The sequence below is a fragment of the Chanos chanos genome, chromosome 5, assembly GCF_902362185.1.
Source record: "Chanos chanos chromosome 5, fChaCha1.1, whole genome shotgun sequence".
NCBI classification, from domain to species: domain Eukaryota; kingdom Metazoa; phylum Chordata; class Actinopteri; order Gonorynchiformes; family Chanidae; genus Chanos; species Chanos chanos.
In genome coordinates, this window is record NC_044499.1 from 27,915,621 (window position 1) to 27,934,232 (window position 18,612).

Sequence of the window (18,612 nt, forward strand, 5' to 3'; positions counted from 1 at the left end):
TGAAGAAAAAAAAAAATCATTTAAAAAAGAAAAACGACTGTCTTGTGACGTGCCTGTGTATAAACTTACTTTTATATATTCAGAGTTACTATTAAGAATTACATTTACAGGTTCGTAATTATATTTATATATTCATAATAACATTTATATATTCAGAATTATATTTATATATTCGGGCTTATATACCATTGTATTTGAAATATGGGTGAGGTATAAGGGACAGAGAGACACAAAAGACATCAACAAAGTCAAGTATTAAAAATTTAGTTTTAGTGGATATCACATTCTGATGAAGAATTTTGTCTTAAATCACTCACTCACACACACACACACACACACACACACGCACGCATGCACACACATACACACAAACCCTCATAGACATTCACAGACACACACACATACGCACAGTCCCCGGGTAATGTAACACACTAAAGTCTTTTCACAGAAAATAAAAACAATAAAAGTAAAAACAACAAAAATCTGTTTCTAAACCGTATCTGACCACTCTGTGTATGCAACACACGGACATAGGATTCATCAAAAATATTCAAATAAGAATTACGTCAATGATGATCACATTTTCAACAATATTCACATGCACTGTAGTATTTGACCACACTAATACATATATAGGTAAATCTGGTGTGTTTTGTGTTGGATGATCTGGTTTAAAAAAGAATAAAAAAAAAAAAACAGTTCTAATTTATGATTGTGTTATGATTTGGCATTACTGCTGGCTACAAACACTTCATGTGTTAATCACTGAACATTAAAGATCTTAAAGAAGGACAGGAATTGCAAAATTCCTGGGTGCTATCATAGGACACGAAGCCAAAGGAAGTAGTTTCAGATCCTCCTGGGTAATGTGTACTTTTATGACACATCAGATGAAATATTAAATATGAGATGATGATGACAACGAGACCGTTTACAGGCAGAGCATGCTGATGTTTCTGACAAATGACGAGGTGACCACACCCAAATCTACCCCCTACACAGGCACCCACTCCATCCATACAGCCTGTGATTTGCCCTCTTATGCCTCCAGTAACCAGTTTCACAATACACAAGATAAAGTTCATCACTCTTATTCAAACAGTATCACTAGTGAGTCCACTTAATAAAAACAGTCTATTTTGGCAGTATCAGGGCATGCTGTTATATTATACCTGTATTTTTAAGGTCTTGTTACGCTGTATCCAATAAATGTACAAAATAAAATGCTTTGAAAAAAGATTTTTTTTATCTCAAAAACCATTCACAGAACAAACTTCCAAATGATTTTGTTCTTAGTTTGATCAGTGTCAGAGGGGAAAATGATTAAACCTGACATTTTATACAAAACCAGTCAATTAAAATATGAACAAACACAACATTCATTCAACATGGAAAAAACTGATTCCTCTGAGAGAAGACTTTTGCTTCAATTTACTGTCTGTCACTGACAGTGAACATGTTCGTTCTGTGAGTGAGATTTTACACTTACCCAAAAAGACTACAGTTCAAATTGGGTTTTTAATAGCAACTCTTCATGTTGTAACAAAATAATAATAATAATAATAATAATAATGATAATAATAATAAAGAAAAAAGGTACTGAGTGCTTTGGTTGGGGAGAATTTAACACACATGGATTAAATGGTTTAAATGCCAGGATGAGATGAGTTAAAACAGACAGAATGCCAGCTGACTTCAGTCAACCCCTCGATTTTCATCACTCGCTTAAATGTACACAACACACCCACACATCCTCTTCAGTGGAAATGAATATTACAGAATACCAGCGACTTAAGGACTTGATTTAGCGAGTCACTGTATTTCAGTCTCACTGAAGATGAGTGACAGTCTGAATTAGTGCACTTCCACTGGCTGTTATCTGTGTTCTCAGATTTACATCTCCATTAAATGCTCTCCATTACATCTCCATAAAACAAAATAAGCTTTAGTGTTATGGAAATTACAGGAACAACCACCGGGTCAGGTGGCCTTGCTCAAGGCCATGCTGTAACCTTCAAGTGATATTCTGTCTGTGTGCAGAGCAGAGACGTTTCAGCTGTACATACTCTTTCCCGGCTAAGGCCCCAGGCCTCAGTGGTCTGACAGTGCTTTAGCATGAGCAGCAGTCATCCCTGCATTACATTACTGAATAAATGTTTTAAAATAGAGGCTTTGGACACACACACACACACACTAACTTGGATACACTCTACAGATTCTTCAGATTAAATAATGGTGTCTGTACAGATGATGGAAGCTTACATCTTACATCTACAGAAGGTTACATCTATGCGTTACTCTGTTTTTACCCGCAGCATTGGGTGTGGGTGGGGGGTTACCTGGCCAACACTGTGTCCAGAAAAACATTACATCATCATATCAGTTTACAAATACAAAGATACATAAATGCATGTCTTTATAAATAGTTTGACTTTTCCACTTTAGACTCTATACACTTTTCTATGTACATGCTATATATATTTGAGTGGGGATGGAGAGATGAGAAACACTGTAATTTCCTGTAGTGTCTGAGAGGTCACACTGAACCAAAGACATTGTTGCAGCTTTTTATAACATTTTTATAACACACACACACACATACACATACAGCCAAACACACACACAAAGTCCTCAACATGTCATCATCCAAACACTCTCACACGGACACACACGCACACACACACACACACACACACACACTTCATGACTTTAATAATGACTATGCAAAGGAAAACTGGATTTAAAAAACAAATAAGCAATCGGTTTTGTCCCATCTATTTAATCTTAATTTTAATTTTATTAACATTCCCAATGCTAGACTCTGCCCATCAGTTGGAGCAGACGAGCCCAGAATTAACCAACCGAGATCATTCTTATTCGATAAAAAATATAACCAAAAGCTATAGTAATCTGAGCGAGATTTGGTTGTTTGGCTGCCCGGACTTAAATGCAGTTACCAAAGACTGACCAGCTTCATGGATTCATCCCTGTGGTAGGTCACATGGTGTGATAATGGTATCACACCATGTGACCCCCCCCCCCCGACACACACATACACACACACACACACACACACACACACACACACACACACACACAAGGTAAGGCTAAGAACAAGAGTGTAGCGGTCACTTTCATCATGTGTTGATGTAACTGTTGATTTGCGCCATTCCATTGGGAGGTTCATAACAAACAGTCCTCTAAATGAATACATACTCTCTGTCATATGGACCTCAGCAGTACCACTGCTCAGTGGATCCCTTTTTGTGCAGCTGTAGGAGGGAGGGCTGGATCTGACATGGGGGTGGGACCTGGTGGGACGGGCTCTTGTGATGTCATAGCACTGTACTCTCTGACTCCTCCTCAGACTCGGTTTTGCTCAGACACTCTGACGCTGCCAAAGAAGTTGTGAAAGGCGAGCCAGAGGCCTCATCCAGAAGGCCATCCAGATCAATATTTATGACAGGAACATCCAGGTTACAGAGAGAATCTGGGGAAGACAGTCACAGCCATCAGGGAAAGAGGGTAAAGACATGAAAGGGAAAAGAAGAGAAGAGAAGAGAAGAGAAGAGAAGAGAAGAGAAGAGAAGAGAAGAGAAGACACATTAGAGGTGGGCTGACAGGTACTGCTGACAGATATTCATCTCTGGGTTATATGGACAATTAAATATAAAATCATTTAGCTCAACTCATTTAGGAGGTCAGTTTAACCTGTAACCACCATTGCTGCAGTGTCAAAAAGCCAAAAACTAAAGGCATTTTTACCTGAACAAAAATAAAGTCACAAGCTAAATAAAAACTGTTGTTCATGAACAAATATGCTAACTTAAAATTTTGCTAACCTGTTGTTACCTTTTTTTCTGTTCCACATTAACCTAACAGTTCAAAATAGGGATTTCCCGATCAAGTTTTTTCGCCCCAATCCCGATCCGAGTCATTTAATATTGAGTATCTGCCGCTACTGAGTCCCGATCCGATACTTGTATTTTCCTAGACAATACAGTTGCACAGTGCACATTTCAAGTACATTAAAGGTATTAAATTCAGTGTATATGCTTGACAACTGAATAGCAATGCATTAAGAAAAAAATGCCTGCATCCAAGTCTTAATTTTTTTAATTTATCATTTTTTTAATTTTTATTTTACAGAATAACAAAGTAAACCTTGTTGTAAAGCTCCGGTAGAGCAGTGTCTGAAATGTAGTACTGAGGGCGTACCATGGTTTCAAAAGCTCCAAAAAAGACAGCGAAAACCTCTCGCTCACTATCTAAGCCGCTTATCCTGATTAGGGTCGCGGGGGGTACTGGAGCCCAGCGGTCATAGGGCGAAAGGCGGGGAAACACCCTGGACAAGTCGCCACAGGGCAGACACACAGACAAACACACAATCATAGCTAGGGGCAATTTAGTGTCTCCAATTCACCCAATCTGCATGTCTTTGGACTGTGGGAGGAAACCGGAGCTCCCGGAGGAAACCCATGCAGACACGGGGAGAACATGCAAACTCCACCCCGGCCGGGAATCAAACCCGAGACCTTCTTGCTGTGAGGCGACAGCGCTACCCACTGTGCCACCATGCTGCCCAGTGAAAACCTGGTAAGTTCAATTAGCAAAGAAAGGCAAACATTCGTGAACATTTTCAAACAGTTTTTCATTTGCTTTGAGTTCACTGGGAACGTTTGTGAACACACACAAACGGTCTAAGGAGGTAGTTCTCGGTGAATAAACATGGACGCTGGACTAAGGGAGATGCCTGCCCAGATAGGAGTTATCCCAGAAAATACACATAAGTGTTCGATTTTACTTAATCTTCTCACAGTAATTCAAGTGTTTAACTTGTCTGTCAGTTTCGCTGATACTTTTTCGGAAAGCCTCTTTTTTTGTATGCTATCGTTATCAATCCTTAGCGTTAAGCGGCTGTATTGCACTCTGTGATCGTTAGTTTAGGCTAACTCGTATAGGCTACATCACATACAGCTAAAGCGTTAGGTGTTTCAATTTTGAAACGATTCCTTGGTTGTTGATAGTAGCCTTAATGTCGTTGGAGTATGCTGACTGAAAAAACGTTCAAATTTAAAGTTAAAAGAAAACCCATTCGCCTGGAACGCTCACCTTAGTTTGCCGAATTTGAAAGCACCTCTGCATTCGCTACCACAGCTATGGGCTGGTCATCCAAAGCGACTGATTCAATTCTCAGTAATCTTTTTGGCCATGTCGCTGTCTCGAGGAAATTTGTCTCTCCTTTTAAATGTATATCCTCCAAGGTGTGTTGCTTTGGAGCAGCCTTTGCCTGAGTTACCTGAGTGAACTCACTGTATACCGTTGAGTGTTTATTTTTTAGGTGCCATATCAAAGCGGTACTATTGAACGCAGCTCTTACCGCCTCGCGAAATGCTCGCATTACAAACATTACAAGTGGCTGCTGGACTGCTTTCGTCTTCCAATTTAAAATATTTGCACACTGCAGACATTTTAGCCGCGTCCTCCCACTTATTATGCCCTCCGTTTAAGACACCTGTGTGACTGCTGACGTAAAACAAAGGATTTGGCTTAGGGTCAATAATGAGGTGCTCAATAAAGCCGATATCGATCAGTTAAAAAAATGCCTTGATCGGCTCTGATACCGATCTTTGAGATCAGATCGGGACATCCCTACTTCAAAATGCCTAGTTCTTACCTAACCCATACTCCAGTACACCTTTTTTGTTGCGAGTAACAAAATAAATGTAATTTATCTGTGGGGTTTAAATAAACAACCAAATAAACAACAATACTAATGACAAACTGCAAACAACCTTGTGGCATACCACATTCTTCACTGGAAAAGAACTATCTCTGGCCACCTGGACCATTAGTGAAATACACCATCAGACCGACAAGAAGGGAGAGAGCTAGTTTACTGTAGTCTATACTGTCTTCATCTCTGAGCGAGCTACAGAGCAGAACAAACAGAACTCAGTGAGAAACAGTCCTGGTTTTGTTTCTGTGTGGATGGAACACAAAAACAGAAACACTGAAGAACTGATTGACTGAGAGGAGCAGAGGCCTGCATGATGTAGAGAAACACAAAGTGAGAGATATGAGTGCCTTTGCCTCATTATTTCAGGTGTCATATTTAGGAGAAATATCTAATGCCCAGCGCAGAGGTGTGTAACTGCTCCACACAGCAGACACAGATTCTGGGTGCCAACACTCAGCATCTGCTGTACGGCTGGCCTGAAACACATCTGTCTTTTTTAGGCAGGTAGTGAGCAGTGGTGATTTGGGCAGTGTAAAGGACAGCGGTGCTTTGGGCAGTGTAGCGCAGGGTACTGTGCTGTGTGGGGTTTAGGCAGGTAGTGGGCAGCGGTAATTTGGACAGCGTAGTGAAGTGTACCATGCCGTGTAGGGTATAGGGGAAGACAGATGGGTGTTTGGGTGCTGTTTGAGGGTGTGAGTTTCATAAATTTATGAGGATTGGCAGGTTTAGAAATATACAGTTCAAAAGCATAGCAATATAGGTGCATATTTAGCAGTCCATTTAATAATATGGAAAATACATATATATGTAAATATATATAAATTGCAATACTATTAAAAATGATGTATTTGTGGACTGTGTAACATGGCCATAAGCCATGCAGCTGAAGCTATAGAATCAGCTCCCATGCAAAGGTCAACAAGACACATTAGTGGTGGACTCAACATACAGGTCTTCACATTCTGCATATATATGAGCTGTATAAGTATGTATCTATATACACACAGAGAAGAAAACAGGGCCAGGGTTTGGAGTGACCAGACAGGTCGGGGTTGGGGGTGGTGGATGAGGCTTTAAAATGGGACTCCTGCTTACCCCTCACATTTAGCCAAAATTGTAGCTCTGGACTCACACAGCTGTAAGTAAACAACATCAGCAGTTGGCAAAAGGAGAGACAAAGAGAAGGCAAGTACAGAGCTGAAGATGTGAAAATGAGAATTCATTTCACTGGAGGTTATGGAAGACTGAGTATGTTGGGGCAAAGACAAAAGCAAAATGTTGTCATATAAGTGTCATAGGTTTGGATATGCTGGCATATACCAACACACAAACACACACACACTAACATTTTCACACACAACATCTTTCAAATTAAAATGCCTTAAGTCAGAGGAAACACCTGTTCTCTCTGGATAGATGTTTTTATGTGGCTTAAAGACAAATCCTACCAGTAAAGTGGGAAAACGACAGTTGGTCAATATCACATGTTATGTCATTCCTGAGTGAGAAAACCTGAGTGCTCTATAGCTGTGTCACTCCTGCCTACACACACACACACAAACAGAGTACAGAGCAAATCCGATTGGTCACCTGTAGACATGCTGTCGCCAGGAGACATCCCATCAAGGACACAGTGGTCCAGAGCCTGGTGGCTGGAGCTGGGGGTGCCAGGGGGTTGTGGAGGGAGCAGGCTGGGTCTCTGGCGGGGTTTTGATGTAGACCGGCATGTGGGAAGCGTGCCCATGAGTGGAGGAGGTGAGGAGAGGGAGGAGGGTGTGCTTGCCGGTTGGCTCTGGCCATGGGAGGCGATGGTGTTGTATCCCTGCGGGTAGCTAAACCCATGTGGGGAGGGTGTACTGGGAGGGGTCGGGGAGAGACTGACTGGAGAGGGCTGGCCTGTGGATGGATCAGCTGGAGAATATGGTCCCTTAGGAGGGATGGGAGCCAGTTTCCTGGATACTGAGGAAGAGAGAAGGAGAACGACAGAGAGAAAGGGGAATGGAATTAGTGACATATCACTGACAAAATTAGTGATTGGCAAAATGTTAGAAGAGCACAGCTATTCAGGGGGTAAACAAAGAACACAACTGAAATGTAGAAACACACACACACATACACACACACACACACACTCATTCATAATGATACCTTTGCGGAGGGTGTGAGGGCTGTGTCCATTGGATGGTTGTGCATAACCACTAGAGGGTGCTGTTGTGTGAATGTCTTTCTGACCAATCACAGGAGAGAACTCCTTGTTCTTCAGCGTGCTGGTGACGAAGACAGTGACAGTGAGACAGAGTACACACAGACTCCACTGCATATGTATGGGTGTAACACACACCTACGCAGGCTAAGCATCAGTTTAAATCACACAGAATATCTGCACCCACCACTGAACACTACAGTCATACAGTTCTCCCAGAATTCCCTGATCAGCGTCACATAAAGACCTAACAGGATGTCAGAGAATTACTGAGAACAGCAATATGTTCATTAGCAAAATTTCATTTAGCAGTGCAACGTTTATGAAGAACAGAGCCAAAAAATTCCACAGAAGAGTGAGGGATTTTTCAGCTGTAGAAGGGGGACTACGTGGGAGAGAATTTGGAGGACCCAAATCATTCGATAGGTTTGTAAAGTGAGAAATCAGAGAGGCAGTCTGAGCTTTAAGAAACACCACCCTTTTAAAGAACTGATTTGATTATTAGAATCTTTCTCCTCTCTTAATACCAGAAAGTGAATATCAATTCTAATAAAATCAACCAACAGCTCAAATCAGTCAAAATACCTGAGGGTTGCTTAGTAACAAACCTTCACTGTCAAGAGCACTGAGGACCAAAATGAAAGAGTGCAAAATCCTGCAGCTGTTCAGGGTGACTTCTGAACACTGATGCTTAGATATCACACTGATGGACTTTTTCTTTCTTTGAAAGCTTTTTGTCATTCTCTGTTGCTTGGCAACAAACCCAAGGTTCACTGAGTTCATTGTAGTCAAGGGAATTCCACATAACTATACTACACGCACCCTTCCATTCTAGAAGATGTGGATGATTAAAATGTGCACGTTAATATCATTTCTGAATGGTTTAGTTGTTTATGATCCTCAATGTAAAACAACATGAATAGTAGACCAAATATACATTTAAATGATATGAAATTGATTGCACTGATGAGAAATACAGAGTGAATGGACCATACTCCTCCTTTTCCTTGCTTCTCAAATCCATCTCTCATGGAGAGACTTTTCTCCACCTCTCTGTTTGTTTGCTGGAGTGGATGGTTTGGGTGTAGTTACCTAGTCAGCCTGAGTCCTCTCTCTCTGTTACACACATAGGCATCCCAGGGCAGTGGGGAGGGAGGGCTGAAGTTTAGGGAAGAGCTCAGAGGGGGAGTGTGGCAAGCCAGCATGAGAGGGGGTTTGATATATATAGGGGGCAGATTAGATTTGAGTGAGGAGGCATGAGAGGGGCCCTCAGGGAGGGAGCCCTGTTTGGGGAGGTGCAGATAACTAGGTTTAGGGTTGGAGTTTATATCGAGGGACGCAGAGGATAAGGGGAGGGGTGGGGGGCTGTAGTCAGAGCAGCGGGGCGGAGGGGAGGGGCCAGGAGACACAGATCTGTGTCCTGGAGTGGAGGGTCGTGCTCTGGGGTAGACACGAGGGGTGGGGTGAAAAGAGGGGGACGGTGAGAAAGAGGAAGAATGAAGATAAGGAGGTGGGGGATGTTCCTCCTCAGGGGAGGGGCAGACGTAACAGGAATCCAACACGTCGTCAGAGCTGTGAGGACCATAGAGATAAATGACACCACAGAGAAATTAATACAGTCATGTGACCATGTGCAGACCTGTTATGTTACAGTAAAAGTGGCAAAAGTGACAAAAATAGTCATGGTTTGAACTTGCTGGATCACACATTTGATATGGTCAGTGCACCAAGCTGAGCCTACAGTAACATGAGAACTTTTGGATACCTACAGGGGCATTTGGGTTTGGGGTTCTGGAGTGAGGGTGTGTTAGGGGGATAGAGAACCACGACCAGCGTCCATAATTTGAAAAGAAAAAAAAAAAAAAGCTTGTGCAGTGAGAAAAAGTGACAAAATGCAGTGACAAAAAGTAATAAGCAGAACAAATGACTGGGATTAAGCAACAGGTGATAGAGATGGAGAAAATGGAAGCACATCATTTAACATGATGTAATGTAACATACCATGGACCTGTAGACTGTACTGATTTTATACACTCGTATGCCCTAGGCTGACAGGCTGCGATTAGGATCAACAATACAAAAATACTACAACAAAACAGGGAATCAGTTCACAGTGTGTTCCTCTACTGGTGATCAAACAAACAAACAAAAAAAACTGCAGAAAAGACTAATCAAACTCGTCTTCAGTCCTGTAAAATCTCATTATGTAGACCTCACATGCATGGAGGGATGGGGAGGAGAGAGTGATGGAGGACAGGGACTGGTCAGGTGTGTGACCATGGAGGGATGGGGAGGAGAGAGCAATGGAGGACAGGGACTGGTCAGGTGTGTGGTGGGGTGACATCCTTTGAGGGTGGGGGATACCCCTATACCTTACCTGGCCCTGTCACAGCTAGAGGGAGGTGGGGTGGGGGCTGGGGACATCCAGACATCAGCCGGCTGGTCTTGGGGGAGTGTGTCCGAGAGGGGGACAGGAGATTGCACGCTTGGGGGTGTGGAGGAAGTCTTGCGTGTCGACGAGGAGCCACGACGTGACACCCAGGAGGTGTCCATTACTCTGACTCCCATACTACAGCAGGACAGACAGACATAGCCACACTCCTCATTAAACCACCTCTGACCAATCAGACACGGCCACATTCATCACTCAACTACCTCTCATACAGCCACTCTCATCATTAAACCTCTGACGAATCAGACACAGCCACACTAATCACTCAACTACCTCTGACCAATCAGACACAGCCACAGTCATCACTGAACTGCATCTGACTGTCATGGTTTTGGGACTTTGTTGACCTCTGGTGGCCATTTTTGTTTTGGGTTTTTTTTGCGTGTGTGTGTGTGTGCGTTTTGTGATTATCCCACCCTCTTGTTAAGTACCTCACCTGTGTCTCATTTTCAGTGTTATGTGGCTTGATCTGATTGTTGTCTGTATGTATTCAAACCCTGTTCCCTGTCCTGTTCTTTGCTTAGTCTTTTTGATGTTCTCTATGTGTTTACTCTGGCCAAGACCTTAGCTTTGTTCTCAATACTTTGCATTTTTGGATTCTTTGTTATCTTATACTTTGCTTTGTTCCCTTGGAGCTGGACTGCAAAAGGTATTGTTACTTGTCTTATGTTTTATTTTTGGAACCTCCTGCTTTTCTTCTGTTTAGATTTTTGTAGGGATGGGTGGACGAAGCCTTGTGAAGCTTTTGAGGCTTCTTCCTGATTGTGCCGAAAAAAGATTCAAAGCTTCGAAGCAGCTTCAGACAGCACGGTGACATCTGGTGGTTTGCAGAAATTATAGCAGCCATGAACTCGAGACTGCGGAGAGAGAATGCATACAACGCCTCACAACTACCTGAACTACACAGCAACACTCATCGCTCAACTGCCTCTGATCAATTAGACAAAGCCACACTCACCATACAACTACCTCTACCAATTAGACATGGTCACACTCATCGCTCAACTATCTCTGACCAATCAGATATAACCACAATCATCAGTCAACTACCTCTCACCAATCAGATATGACCACACTCATCCCACAACTACATCTGATCAATCAGACGCAGCCACACATCACTCACTTGCCTCTGAACAATCAGTTTGCTTTCCCACTAGAGCTTTTGATGCGGACTCAGGTCCGCTTCAGCTACTCAGGTCCGCTTCAGCTGTTAGGATGGTTCGTTTTGTTGGTGTGAACGCTGCTTTCTGAACTCGGGTGCCGTACCAACGTCCTTCAGAAAACGGGGGTCTGGGGTACGGTTCACTTGAACTCGAGTGTGGTTCGAATTGGTCATTATTGATGACGTGTAATTTGTTTTATACATTAACAGGCAAAAACGCTAAGAATCTTAAAAATAGTGACTAGAGGACAGTTACACGGTAAATTCACACTTGTCGCATCTGAAAACTATTCGGGAAATAACTGCAAGTAGCCACATTGTTTGCTCACCTTGAAGGTATGCGTGTATGCTCTGCAAAGCTGCAAATTCATTTCGCATTGCCGCCTGTCTCTGCAAAAACCTCCTTATCCGAGCAGCTCACATCACTCTCAGACAGCGGGACGCATTTAAGGCATAGTGAAAATACTGAACACGGTTATTTTGGTGCTGACACCATATTAACAAAAAGATGAATAAGAAAACATTTAGCCTCCCTTTTGCGTCGTTGCTTAGCGACATTGGTAAATAAAAGCTGCACGTTCCTTATGTTCTGATGACGTAAACGGACCAGGGTTTGCAACCAAAAAATGTAACATGAAAGCAGACCAGCGGGAGCAGGGGGAAGGGGGATCGCACTCGGGTACGGACCAGCCAAAAGAACCAAGTGTGAAAGGAGCCTCAGACACAGCCACACTCATCACTCAGCTACTTTTGACCAATCAGATACAGGCATACTCATTCAGTTACCTCTCATCAATCAGACACAGCCACACTCATCATCCAACTACCTCTGACCAATCAGACACAGCTACACTCATCACTCAACTATCTCTGATCAATCATATATGGCCACACTCATCACTTAACTACCTCTGGCCAATCAGACACAGCCACACTCAAAACTCAACTACCTCTGACCAATCAGATATGGCCATACTCATCACTCAACTGCCTCAGACCAATCAGACACAGCCACACTCATCACTCAGCTACTGCTGACCAATCAGATATGGACATACTCATTCAATTACGCCTGATCCATCAGACATAGCCACACTCATCACTCAACTATCTCTGACCAATCAGTTATGGCTGCACTCATCATTCAACTACCTCTGACCAATTAGATGTGGCCATACTCATCACTCAACTACTTCTGACCAGTGAGATATGGGCACACTCATTCTGTTACCTCTGATAAATCAGACACTGCCACACTCATCACTCTATTACCTCTAACCAATCAGATATGGCCATACTCATCACTCAACTAACTCTATCCAATCAGACATGGCCACACTCGTCACTCAACCACCACTGACCAAAATCACCCTGACATTGGTCACCCCAACGAGCCAACTGCTCCTGTTTTTCTAGAAATAACCTAAAACATAGGCAAGAAGCACAGAAAGATATTCTTTATACATATATTCTTTATACATCAGCAACACCTGAGACCACTTCTCTGAAAACACCAACGAAGCACTTTCAACCATTTCTTAGACTGCACTCACCACAATTTTGTTTTCTTCCAGTGCTTTTGATGAAAACATCATTTTATTGGGGTAACTGAGACAAAAAATTGACAAAATGACAAAGAGAGAGAAATGGGGTTGGGGAGTCAGTGAGAGTGAAACAGAAATGGGAGCAAGAGAGAGACAGAGATATGAGAAAGAGACAGATGGAGACAACGAGAGAAAGTGAGAAAGAAATGGGTGGGGAGAAGGAGAGAGAGCGAGTGTGAAAGAGAGAGAGGGAGAGAGGGAGGGAGAAAGAAAGAAATGGGGGACAGGAAGACAGACAGTACCTCTGGATCTTCCGGATGCTGCGTTAGTAAGAGAGAAACACAGTTTACACCATGTCATATTCACATCAGACCATCAGCCAAAGAGTGATCTTCCCACAGACATGAGCAAGGAAAGGTGACTGAGCGAACTCCCAGCAGAATACTGATAATATTATACATGTTAGGCCAATTAGCACTGTAATTATTCCAAATTAGGACAACCTGTCCCCATGGTCTTTGAAACAATGGAATTTTTACACATGAATGTTGGCATATACCCTAGCCAGTTTACCAGTGATATGTATATACACAAAATCATGGTGTTCATTCATTCATTCATGTATTCATTCGTTACTTTGTATGTACAAAAAGGATTAAATTTCTGATGAAAGCAGAGCCTTATCGACTGGACTGACAGAGGGGACTGGTTAGATTCAATAAACCGAAAGGTTTTGAAATTTGTCATTATGGCAGTTTTGTAGTTGGTTGTAAAGGAAGATTCTGAAGTTTTCTGCAGGGGTAAATTTTAAAGTGGAGTCATTTGTGGGGAGAGATGCAATCTGGAGTCTGCTGTAATGAAAAGGCAGACTGTGTCAGAGCAAAAGTGAAGCAGGGTAAGAATGGAAGACAGGGCAGCGGGAAAATAAAACATACCCATCCTTCTTATAGAACTCCAGCATCATGTTGTCGGAGGCAACGCTGAGTGGGCGTCGGTTCTGGTCTTGCTGTTTCTGCTCAGCACGTTCCATATCAGGGGAGGGCACTGAGCTTGGCATTGGCATCGTGTAGTTGGCATTATGGTTTGTATACATGGGACTTCTGTAGTTCCCTGTCACGCTGAACTCAATCTCTGAGAAGGTCACAGATGAAAGACATTGTGGTGGTGTTTAATGTGACCACACACACGCACACACACAAACGCGCACAGGTGCGCATGCACATACACACAAAGAGCCAACAGCTGGGGCCAAAGATGGGACAACATTATTCCATTGGTGCCAACACAGCAGAAAGCTCCTGAAATGAGTGAGTAATCATGAATGGTCCTCTGTATTTACACACTCACAGGGAGTGAAGAAGCATAAGCCAAACAGAACTGATCAGCCAGACTTATCACAGAAACAATTCAACTGTCAGCAGACTTACCACAGAAACAACTTTCAGCTCACTGCTTATTAGGATAAACCTAATAATAATAATCACACTAACATCTCTTACTAGGATAAACCTAATAATAATAATCATCACACTATTGGTGGTCTGTTCATCAGCTCATCTGTTCCTGGGTTCTGTCTGTGTGAAGAGGGATTGTTTCCTCTGGGGACTGATGATTTGTAATCAGCACAAGATGTAACTACGTACAGCCCCTTGTATGTAACTTCTTACACCAGCTGTATCATATATATTTCGTAGCGCAGCTGAATACTTGATGGTGATTGGTCAGTTACTCACTCACTCACTATCTAAGCCACTTATCCTGATTAGGGTCGCGGGGGGTGCTGGAGCGTATCCCAGCGCTCATAGGGTGAAAGGCGGGGAAAGACCCTGGACAGGTCCACACACAAACGCGCACAGGCACACACGGGCAGACACACAGACAAACACACTCACACCTAAGGGCAATTTAGTGTCTCCAATTCACCTAACCTGCATGTCTTTGGACTGTGGGAGGAAACCGGAGGAAACCCACGCAGACACAGGGAGAACATGCAAACTCCACACAGAAAGGACCCTGGCCACTCGGCCGGGAACCTTCTTGCTGTGAGGCAACAGCGCTACCCACTGCACCACCGTACCGCCCATTGGTCAGTCAGTGGTCACTAATTCTACATAATCACTGCTGATTACTGACTACTGTTTCAGACCTAATTATGTTGTGCCACATGAAAATATATACAGGTATTTTCAGACATATACATAACTAAAAATGCCGCAAGACCAAAAGTAATTTGGATATGAAATTTTTAAGACAGGGTGTGTCAGACCTCCTGGGAAGAACCAATCAGCATGTTGGATGATGGGTTCTATGATCCCCACAATCTGCAAGGATACTGTAGTCATCATTTCTGTGATGTTCCTGTAGGATACCAGGAATGACCGGCACAAACAGATGGGGATAAAGGGAAAGAAGGAAAAAAGAAGATGGAGAGAAGAGAAAAACTGAAGTGACATGTCTTATGACATACCAGTTTTTACCAAATCACATGGGTATACTGCCATGGAAACACACTCCTACCCTTCCATGTGAGGCCATAGCAGGTTGGGGCCCAACACAATGGCGATGTTCCCTGGAGTCATCTTATTGGTGTCCTGATGCTCAGTCAGCTTTGCCAGAAATTTGATGACGTACCTGATAACAGTGCACATGAGATAGCAGCGAGCTCAGAGTGGACACACAGTCAGATACACACAGAGAAAACCCAAATCATCAACACAGAAACCACACTCAACAACAAATCACAGTCAGCAGTGATAGAGAAAAGACAATTCAAAAAGATCTCTCATGTCCCAATACAATGGGAGTCATGCACATACCTCGATGAGGAGGAACAGTTCACTTTCCAACTCAAGATCACTTTCTCAAAAACATTAGGGATAAAACCAGCACTGAGGACATGATGGTCCATTCCAGACCAGTTCACTGTTTTGTAACACGCTAACTTGACTATCAAGCTTGTTTTGGTTGCTAGAGAACATGGTTGCTAGAGAACATCGAAAAAGGCCATCTGTACTATTGGAATAAAATGTAGAATTAGTAATGTTGGAATACTCGTCGGATTTCCCCAAACACACAATATTGCAAACTTTAGATTTTAGATTTAGGCCTTTGTTTGAATCAAAGGTACGTGCAACAGATAATCAACAAATGCGCAGCGCGCTGTGTATTAAAGAAATGAATTTAGTAATAACAGAAAAAATAAAACACTCAAACCCTTAAATCCCCCTTTTGGTGATCCCCAAAATTGAACTAATAGTCCGTGTAAACAAAATAGTTTATTTAAGTCCATTGCAGAATGGCCTAAAGTGTCTTTAAGTCCAATAGAAAAAAACGCCAAATGTCCCGCGCTGGTGCACCAAAAAGAAAAATATAATCCGCACCAACAAAAAAAAATCAAAAACTCACAGCCAAAAGGCAATCACTTTTAATAGTATACGATTAAAAAAAAGCACAAAAATAGCATTGACCTCACTGGGCTTCAGCGAAGGGGATTAGACTGTCCAAAAAGGTTTGTTCCTTCTCCAAACAGGACGTCCACTCGCGGGAGATGCGCTGGGGTTAGCCGGAACGGGTTTCACTAAGTGTCCTTTTAATCAACTCCACAGTTCATTTATGCTTCTTCCCTTACTTATATATATAAGCGAACTAAGAGGCTTTTTTTGTTGTTGTTGTTGTTGTTGTCGTTGCTGCAGAATTTACAACTGGCACCACACAGTACAGACTCGCACTTCCTCGTCACCACGTGAATCCTCCCCTTCGCCAAACACACCCTGCTTAAATAACCTTGGTTGGTGATATCTTAAAGAACCCACACCTACATACCATTCTGTGACAGTGAAAAAAAAAACGTACCATTACATTATAAAGGAAAATACATACCCCTACTTTTTTTCATAAATAGTAAACCCGGTATGTATTATATTTATGCCCCCGATTATGAATTAAAATGATCTGACCCAGAACTCAATGTAGCACTGTCACAGTTTCACAGAGGACGGCTCACCTGAGGTTGTTCCAGTTGGTCTTTGGCAGTTTCTCACATGCCAGTAGAAGAGCCGGAAGTCTTTTATCTTGATCTTGAATACTGATGGGGCCAAAAGAAAGAGAAAGAGGAAAAAGGAAAATGGAATTGCTAAGCAAGAATACAAATAAAACCAGATTAGACAAAAATATCAAAGCTTAAAAGAGTAGTAATACAAATATTACAATCAAACAGTTATTTATACAGACTTGGAAGCTTGTATCCATTCGTCATAGAGATCAAAGGTCATGAGTGGTTCTGGCAGTTCTCGTAGATATGATTTTAAGGCACCTAAAGATGAACCCGGAGGGGTAAGATGGTCATTGAGAAGAGAAAAAAAAGTATGTATACAGGTAACTCTATTTACACAATATCACAGGAGTATTATTCATGCTGTGACAGACAGACAGACAGTTGCTTTCCCATGATTCCTTAGTCTTTGTCAGACAGTGTGAAACAGTGGGGACTAAAAGTGTGAATTTACCATGTAGGAAACACCTCTATAATATGACACAATGAACTAGCTATGTCAATCACCCAGGACAAAAAACATCAAAGATAAAAAATGAAATATTCATGTTATTATGGAGAAAACAGCTGATGAGGAGTGTGTGTGTGGGGGGGGGGGGGGATTCTGGAACACTGAGAAAGATGATCGATGGTTAGATGGTTTATGACTGAGGACACAGAGACAGGTGGAGTCCTAGGTATCACCACTGTTCAGCTGCTAAAGATTTTAAAGATTTGAACTGCCACATTTACACATCAGGTTTTTCTAAATTCCAACCAATATGAGCCCGTATGCTTGACTGATACATTCTATATGTGTTCTCTGCAGAATGCATAACTGCTATTTAGCACCATGATAATCAACTATAACTGTGCTTTAATACTTATGTCTATCAGTATATATTAGTGATGTGCAGAGAGCCCAGTATTTGTATTTGTATCTGTATTTGTTGAGGCAGCAAAATTATTTGTATTTGTATTTGTATTCAAATAAAAGTGGAATTAGGTGTAACAATCCTGTTTTTGTTTTTACTACAATTATAATTTTAGGATATTAAAGTGTTAATATAAGTGTTGTTCAATAAACTATTATAATAATAATGAACACTTCAATGCAATATTGGTTTATGGTTTTCATAAACCCAACAATAAACCCAACAATAAACATGTAGCCTATAACCATAAACATCACTGAAAAGAAAATCATTTTAAAACTAACATGCAGTTCCTAATCCACACTCAAGCCAATAAACTAAACTCTAAACTGATAAATGCCTATGTAAACATTGTGAACCTCGCCACCACCCGCCCTAATTGGAGGACACAAACATGTGACACACAGGCTGACTAAGCAGTGAGCACAGCGTGTAACTGAACTAGCTAATAACTACACTGCCAGAGATAACGTAGGCTAATCACCTACGTGGAGCATCTTGTTAAGTTATACTTTAGTATGAGTTTCACAAATAATGAAATAC

General features: G+C 42.1%; 1 protein-coding gene across 1 annotated transcript in view; it reads right to left on the bottom strand.

Annotated features, from left to right (window-relative positions):
• Positions 1-3,335: 3,335 nt before the first annotated feature.
• Positions 3,336-18,612, bottom strand: part of arhgap44b (Rho GTPase activating protein 44b) — a 31,423-nt gene continuing 16,146 nt past the window's right edge. Inside the window, exons 10-20 of the mRNA XM_030774844.1 lie at positions 17,335-17,416; positions 17,108-17,188; positions 15,622-15,735; positions 15,371-15,462; positions 14,040-14,235; positions 13,407-13,424; positions 10,321-10,512; positions 9,036-9,515; positions 7,889-8,007; positions 7,331-7,699; positions 3,336-3,490 (exon numbers count right to left, since the gene is read on the bottom strand). Of these exons, the coding sequence (XP_030630704.1) occupies positions 3,336-3,490; positions 7,331-7,699; positions 7,889-8,007; positions 9,036-9,515; positions 10,321-10,512; positions 13,407-13,424; positions 14,040-14,235; positions 15,371-15,462; positions 15,622-15,735; positions 17,108-17,188; positions 17,335-17,416 (1,898 nt within the window). The remainder of the gene's footprint in view (positions 3,491-7,330; positions 7,700-7,888; positions 8,008-9,035; positions 9,516-10,320; positions 10,513-13,406; positions 13,425-14,039; positions 14,236-15,370; positions 15,463-15,621; positions 15,736-17,107; positions 17,189-17,334; positions 17,417-18,612) is intronic.